Here is a 7,756-nt window from a genome sequence, read left to right as displayed (position 1 = left end):
CACAGGCTCCGGACATGCAGGCTCAGCGGCCATGGCTCACGGGCCCAGCCGCTCCGCGGCATGTGGGATCTTCCGAGACCGGGGCACGAACCCGTGTCCCCTGCATCGGCAGGCAGACTCTCAACCACTGCGCCACCAGGGAAGCCCTGACCTACTGATTTTTTAAGAGAAGGTTGTTTGATTTCTATGTATTTGTGAATATTTTATTTCCTCTTCTGTCATTGATCTGAGAGTGTTTTATGATCCACAGGGTGTGGTGTGCAGGAGGGGATATGATTACCCCTAGGATTTACTCAGAGGAGAGCATGATGCAGAGCTGTGTGCTAAGGGGACAGGCTCCCACGGCTTCCTGAACTGCGCTCTATCATCTGTCACTCTGTGCTGTTGCTGCTGGTTTATTTCCCCACCCCCCCAGCACGGGTCCTCTCTGATACACCTCTGTGTCCTCAGCACCCAGTTCAGACACTGGCACAGAGAAGGGGCTCAGCGAATGTAGTGAAGACTTGGCGAGGCCCCTGCTCTCAGATCTCTGTGGTCTGTCCTGATGGGGAGGGAAGAGTCTAGTCCTGTAGTTGTCAGGATGACTCTAGGAGATAGATCCTAGGTTAGGAGAAGAAGTACTCTGGCCTCACCCTAGCTTGTGGGGATGGATGAAGCTGCCTCCAGTGCAGCGAGCCCCCTGTCACTGGAAGTGAACAAGCAGAGGATGGAGGCCCAATGGGGTGATAACGGGAAGGCCCTGAGGAGGAGGGCCAGCCATGCCTGCCCACAGATTCTTGGCTTCTCACTTATGTCCAAAATGGAAATCTTGATTCCTCACCAAACCTCACCCATCCCAACCTGATCCATTTAGCCCCATCTCAAAACCTGGAACCACCATTCACCCAAATGCTCAAGAGGAAAACCTGGGAATCATTTATCCATAGTTCATTCTGTGCCTTGGCTCCCCTCCAGTCCATCACAAGTCTTGCTGGCTGTATCTTCCAAATGTACCTCAAATGGGTCCCTCCCTTTCTCACCACCCTGGTCCAGGCACCATCACCTCACACCTGGAGCTCTCTGCTGCCTCCTCGTTGGCTTCTCTTCCCCCAGGTTGCCACCCTCCTTTCCATTCTCCACACAGCAGCCCCAATTATCTTCTAAAACATGCCAGTGAGACCAGCTTGCACCTCTGTTTAGAATCTCTGATGGCTTCCCATCACACTCAGAAAGGAATTAAGAGCATTCCCATGTCCCACAGGCTCTTCCCCATGTGGACCTCTCCGCCCATGATGCGGAGGTCCTACAGACATCTCAGTTTCTCAAGCCAACCAAGCTCTGCCAGCCCGAGGTGCTTCTCACCTGCTGTTCCCGCTTTCTAGAATGTTATTCCCCTGCCCTGGCCCATGTCTGGCTCCTATCTGTTCCTCAGTTTCAGCTCAAGATGTCACCTCCTCCAGGCATCCTTCTCATACTGCCTTTCCAGAATAAGTCCTCCAGGCACTTCCAATGCCTGCACTCTTTGAGTTTCCCTGAGGTCACTGAGGCCCAGTTGTAGTTCTGTATTTGCTTGTTTACTTGTTAGCATCTGTTTATATGCTCCCCGAGGCTGCAGCCAGACAGGGCACATAGTAAGTCCCCAGGGCTGCACACACCGCAGCGCCTCTTTCTGGCTGCTGCTGTGGGACGCGGCGGGCTCTCAGCGTGCAGTCACAGCCATCTCTTTCCTAGACGGGCAGCCCTTCATCTCTCTGGCGGGCCCGGCTCACAGGACAACCCCTGGGAATCCGGTGCCTTTCAATTGCACCACTGACTCCTTCGGCTTCTCAGACTTCAATGTCACCTGGATGATGGACAGAGATGACCATCCAGCCTCAGCTCAGCACCTGGTGACCGGCGACAAAGGCAATTACTCCGTCACCAGTAAGGTGTGGAGACACTGTGCCGCCAAGATGTCTTGTCGGAGATGACCTGCGAAGTCACGCACGGGGTCCTGGCAGAGCTCTGCGGAAGAGCACGAACCTCTCTGAATGCTCCAAGCTGCGGAGGCAGAAGGCTGGGTGGGGGCATCGCTTTCCTGGATTGACTTTCGGAGTCTTTTGCCCGAAGCCCCCTTGGACTTCCAGTGGGAAATGGGAATTCCGCCTTGCCGTGGCTGATCCCGCTGTAGAGTTGTTAAAGATACAGGTTCCAGAGGCCCCCATGTGGGTTTAGTCCCGACTGTACCACTTCACAATCAACGTGATCTTCGGTAAGTTAACCTCTTTGTGCCTCAATTTCCCTTTAGAATGAGAATAAAATGATCACCTACCTTGTAGGTTTCATGTGAGTATTAAATGAGCTATTTCTTGTAAAGCACATAGAACACTGCCTGACAGTAAGTTGTTTGTGTATATTTGATTTTATTATTATTATCTGGACTAAGCGTCCATTCCAAACATCTTTGTTTTATTAATATCATTACTATTTTTAATTTTAAATATGTATTATTTATTCAACACAAATGAATTAATTCATCCATTCATCCACAATATCTACTGTGTGTCAGGCACTGTTCTAGGTGCTAGGGATATAGAAATGAATAAAAATAAGTCCTTGTTCTCATGGAAATTATAGTTTATAATTCTTAAAATAATATTTCATGATATGAAATATTTCAAATGCACAGGAAATAACATAGTAGACACCATGTACCCCTACCCATATTTAATGAATGCTAACACTTAGCTCTCTTTGCCTTACACTGAGCATACAAGAAAAATTTATTTCTTTTTCAAAAAAGGTAACTGATTTAAGAATGAAAGCTCTAGGGTTGGTTCCTGGGAGAAAAAGACATAGAGGGCAGGCAGATAGGGGTAATTTCAACAGATGTTCCTTTCTGTTTCTCTGTCCAGTGGTCCCCACCCTGAAGATCGCCACAAAGCCCTCTGGAATGCAAATCCATGTGCGTTAGAGAGAGAATCTCCTGTGCCATGTGAGCCACCTCTATCCATCCCAGCTGCACCTCACCTGGATGGAGTACCCACGCACGACACAGACCATGAAGTGCCCTCAGGGTATCAGAAGTCCAGACGGGACCTACACTCTGGAGCATACCTGGCAGGCAGAGACCATGCTGGACAGCAGCAAGTTTGCCTGCTGGGTGGTCCAGGATGAACAGCCCCCAGTCCAAGCCAACACCACCCTGTGGGCCCAGGGTGGGAAAAGGTGGGTGCAGCTTCTTGCCCAGCCCCTCTGGGCAGCCAGGCTGGAAACACCTGCCATCTGCCCAGGGTGCAGACAGCAGTAGGTCGGGGACTCAGGGCAGCAAGGGATGAAGGTGAAGGAAGGGAGGATGCCTTGGGGTTGTGATAAAAGTCTCAAGCCCTCATCCCCAAGTTCCATTCCCGCCTCCCCTGTATCCTCCTCAAGAAGGAGTAGGACTTCCCCAATGCCATGAACCCTTCAGGTTGAAAGCTCTCTTGACTGCAGGAAAAGGCAAAGATTAAGGAGAGATGGGCACCAAAATCCCTTCCAGGAAAGCTCTAATCAAGACTGGTTCAGCTGAAAGTTTCTGGAGTTCAATTTTAAAGAGAGGCCAGAATTCTTGACAAGATTGCCTGGGAAGCAGGGAGGGTGCAGGTGCAGGATTCTCATTCTCTCTACTACTGAGTTCGCTCTCTCTCATTTCTTTCTCAGTCTCTTTTTTCTCTCTTCTTCCCTCCTCTGTCCCTCATTTTCCTTCTGCTTCTTCTCTTTCTCACCCCCACCCTATCCAAATCAGATTCTATCTCCTCCTATCTACCTTTTGTGTCCTAGATGACATTCTCCACTAGGGAGAGCTGCCCACCAGCAGTTCAGACCTTGAGGACGGATCTTTCCTTGGTCCAGCTGGAATCAGCTTGGGAGAGTGAATGACTGGGCCAGAGGGGATGAATTGGGGAGGGGAGGTGGAGAGATAGGAGTATTAGAATTGACCAGACCTGGACCAGCCAAGGGTGAGCTAGAGTGTGGACTCACAGCTCTCCAGAACCACAGGACAGCTCCCTACAGGCAGCGTGAGCTTCTGGGCCTGCAGCATGTTTTACAGCCCAAGCCACCACCAGCAAAAGGGTAGACAGGATGCTGGGCTGCAAAACCACACATCTTCACAACAGGAGCATTGACCCTGCATTCTATTCCCCCCTGAAAGAACTGGCCTTTTCTGCCTGCTCTAAGAATTCTCCGGGGCAATGAACCCACTACCTTTCAACTTCTCAGTGCCTTTTATTTTTTCGTGTCTAGAAGAAATAAGAAAAACATCCACCCAGCGGGATATATAGATCTGTGTGAAAAATTACAGACTGGTCCTTTCTGATCCGAAGCAAGTTACACTATTTCTTTATTGACTCATGCTGAGTTTTTTCTCTCTGTCTTATTTTTCTCCTTCGCCTGCATGCATGTATCTGTCCCACTGCTGCAAGGTTAGCCCCGTGAGAGCATCAATTTGATTCTACCACTCCCCTGTGTGGCTGTTTGACGTGCCTTGTGATCTGCAGCGGGGAAACTTCTTTTTCTGACATCAGGCCCCCTTCTGTTTGTTGTTAATGTGTCTTTGCAGCAACACCTTCTCAGCCTGACCCCTAAAGCCCTTCTTCAGCTCTCATCCCTTACACACTCCCACCTCTGTGCTTCTGGTCATGTTTGCTGACACCTGTAGAGCACTTACTGTGTGACAGGCATCCTCACATATGTTGTCTGATGTTTGACAGCCAGGATAGGCAGCAGAGGGACCAGGTCTCAGGGGTCTCAAATAGCAGAGCTTGGTTTAGAAGACAGGGCTGTCTGTTCACAATTCGATGTGTTTTCTGTATTTTTTCCTCCATCCTGTCTAAGAATACAAATCTTAGTGTTATCGCAAGTCTTTTGCAAATGCCCCTCTTAAATGCTCTGTATTCATATTTATTTCTTCCTGAATTGTCATGTCTGCCCACGTCATTCAATTCTCACCATTGGCTCTGAAACTATGGGGCCTCTTGCAAGTCCCTACAGGGGGTTTTGTCCATTTATGCGTCTCCTCCGTGCTGAGACCCTCACAGACCTGAAGCAGATACTGGCTCTTAAGTTCAGTCGTGGCCAGACTTTGGAGTCAAATGGATCAGTGTCACCTGGCAGAGCTGCCATGGGCCGTCTGGGACCTCAGGCAAAGCACTGCTGTTTCTGAGCTGTTACCTCCTCTGAGCAATGAGGACTGTTATGCCCACCAGGTGGGGACCAGCTGGGACTCCTTCCCTTGACCCTTGCTTGGCATTCAGACATTGGAACGCACAGTGGGTGCTCTGTAATGACTGATGGCAGTCTTCATGTTGCCTAGACCATGCTGGGTTGAAAGTAGGAAATGATTGAAGTTCACTGATTATTATGAGGAAGCTATGGAGAAATAGAGGCAGCTGTGATGTAACAGAAAGAGCCCTTAACTTGGTCTGGGGTTGGAATGTGAGTTCTGTTTGCTGTGAGGAACTTGGGTGAGGTACTAACCCTCTCAGCCTTTCCCCCTCTAACATTAGAAATATGATTAATAACAATTCTTTAGGTGGTGGTTGTGAGTATTGGATGACGATAGTTATCATTTATAGAGTGATCACCATGTGTCTTATATTCTTTACTAGTTACTGTATGTAATTTATTAATTAACTCTGAGAATTAAGAATCATCCCCATTTTACAGATGAGGAAACTGAGGCTTAGAGAGTTGAGTTGTCCAGGCTTATGCAGTAGAGTGGCTGGGAATGCAAACTTGGGCTGAGTGTGACCCCAAAGCCTGTGGTCCTACCCTGTCTCTGTGCTGTTCTGGGAGCAGTGAGACACCCTTCCCTGTCCAGGGACTGAGGACAGAGCTGAGCCTGGTCACTGAGCACAGACCCTGGGTCCTTACTTCCTGGCTAAGAACCCTGGCTCTACTGACCAGCTGTGGATCTTGGACAAGGTACTTAGGCTCTGGGCCTTAGTGTCTTCGTCTGTGAAATGGGGATAGGAGTAGCTCCCTCCTCCTAGGGCTGCAGTGAGAACTCAGAGTCTGTAAGCAGGGCTGTGGGATGTGGGTGTTGGCTGTGAGGTGTGGTTGCAAGTTGGACTCCTTACAAACTGCTGTGGTCCCTGTAGCTTCTTGTCTGGCCTCTGATATCAGCTTCATAACTGAACTATCAGAATGTAAACTTTAAAGCCTATGGAATGGGAGGCGATGGGGCTTCTCCACGGTGATGCTGAGGATTTGTTCTCACTGAGTTTGGGCTCCTCTGCATCCTCTCACAGGTGGGGTCTCTCCTACAGGCAGGAGCACTCTTATGCCCTACAAGGCCCCTTTCAGTGATCTGAGCCAGTCAGAAGCATCCAACTGACCTTCATGTCCTCTGGATTCCGCACATGTCAGGTTACTGTGACCTGCATTAAAAACACCCACCAGGGCTTCCCTGGTGGCGCAGTGGTTGAGAGTCCGCCTGCCGATGCAGGGGACGCGGGTTCATGCCCCGGTCCGGGAAGATCCCACATGCTGCGGGGCGGCTAGGCCCGTGAGCCATGGCCGCTGAGCCTGCGCATCTGGAGCCTATGCTCCGCAATGGGAGAGGCCACAACAGTGAGAGGCCCGCGTACCGCAAAAAAATAAACCAACACCCACCAGCTATTAAAGCCCCGGACCAGCGTCTACCTTAGTGGAGACACCTACAATGTGACCAGAAGTGTGCTCATCTCTCTGCAGGCTGACAACGTGTACTTCCTTGTCCTCTGCCAAGTCAAGCACAGGTCCACACTGGTTTCCCAGAAAACCATCCAGCTAGAGCAGTACCTCCGTGATAAGGACATTCTCTTTGTCCAGACAGGTTAGTGCAGAGTTGGGCTTGAAGTTTCTGAGCCGTAGTTTCCTCGACTAATAAATGGGGTATCCCTCACTTTGTTGTGGCAAGAATTCAGTGAAATGATACTGGTAAAGTAATTAACACATCTCTTGCTCATTAACCACAGAGAAGTGACAATTGTTATTTGTCTTTATTATTACTATTCACATCACTTCTCAGGACTCAGTTTCTTCAGCTGTAAAATGGAGAAAAAATATCTTCTGGGAATTTAATTTTATTATTATAATTTTTTTATATGAAGAGGATTTAAAGCCCTTTGTGAACGTCTAAATTTTAGATGCAATGATGATTTTTTTTATCTTTACTCATATCTGGGTAAGGGCCTAATTTTCCATCAGCTTTTTTTTTTTTTTTTTTTTTTGCGATATGTGGGCCTCCCACTGTCGTGGCCTTTCCCGTTGCCGGATGCGCAAGCTCAGCGCCCATGGCCCACGGGCCCAGCCGCTCCGCGGCACGCGGGATCCTCCCGGACCGGGGCACGAACCCGTATCCCCCGCACCAGCAGGCGGACTCCCAACCACTGCGCCACCAGGGAGGCCCTCCATCAGCTTTTTTTGATTGATTTTGATTTTCTTGGCCTAGATCAATACTTGACTGGTCTGCAAATCACATTATATGAAAGCCCTTCATAGTATACCTAGTAGGAATCTTAGTGATCATCTCATTGTTTACAACTCTAAAGCCCAGAGAAGGCAAGTGAGTTGTCCAAGGCTGCACAGCAGTAAAATTAATTCCTTAAATATTTATAGGACTTTAAAGTTTACAAAATATTTTCCTCATTTTTTTGCTATTATTGTGGAGGGAAACACATCATTTTACATGGATAAAATATTGATACTAATGACTCAAAGGAGCACAGCACGCTGTCAATATACACATTTGTATGGATTGGCTTATTTAATGTGT

General features: G+C 48.8%; 1 protein-coding gene across 1 annotated transcript in view; it reads left to right on the top strand.

Moving 5' to 3' along the window:
- Positions 1-3,019: 3,019 nt before the first annotated feature.
- Positions 3,020-7,756, top strand: part of LOC103083900 (signal-regulatory protein beta-1 isoform 3-like) — a 66,188-nt gene continuing 61,451 nt past the window's right edge. The window contains exons 1-3 of the mRNA XM_007465426.1: positions 3,020-3,186; positions 4,990-5,140; positions 6,694-6,814. Of these exons, the coding sequence (XP_007465488.1) occupies positions 3,020-3,186; positions 4,990-5,140; positions 6,694-6,814 (439 nt within the window). The remainder of the gene's footprint in view (positions 3,187-4,989; positions 5,141-6,693; positions 6,815-7,756) is intronic.

Source organism: Lipotes vexillifer, unplaced genomic scaffold, assembly GCF_000442215.2.
Source record: "Lipotes vexillifer unplaced genomic scaffold, Lipotes_vexillifer_v1.1 scaffold875, whole genome shotgun sequence".
NCBI lineage: Eukaryota > Metazoa > Chordata > Mammalia > Artiodactyla > Lipotidae > Lipotes > Lipotes vexillifer.
The sequence above is the reverse complement of the archived record's forward strand: the minus strand, read 5'-3'. Positions and strand labels throughout refer to the sequence as shown.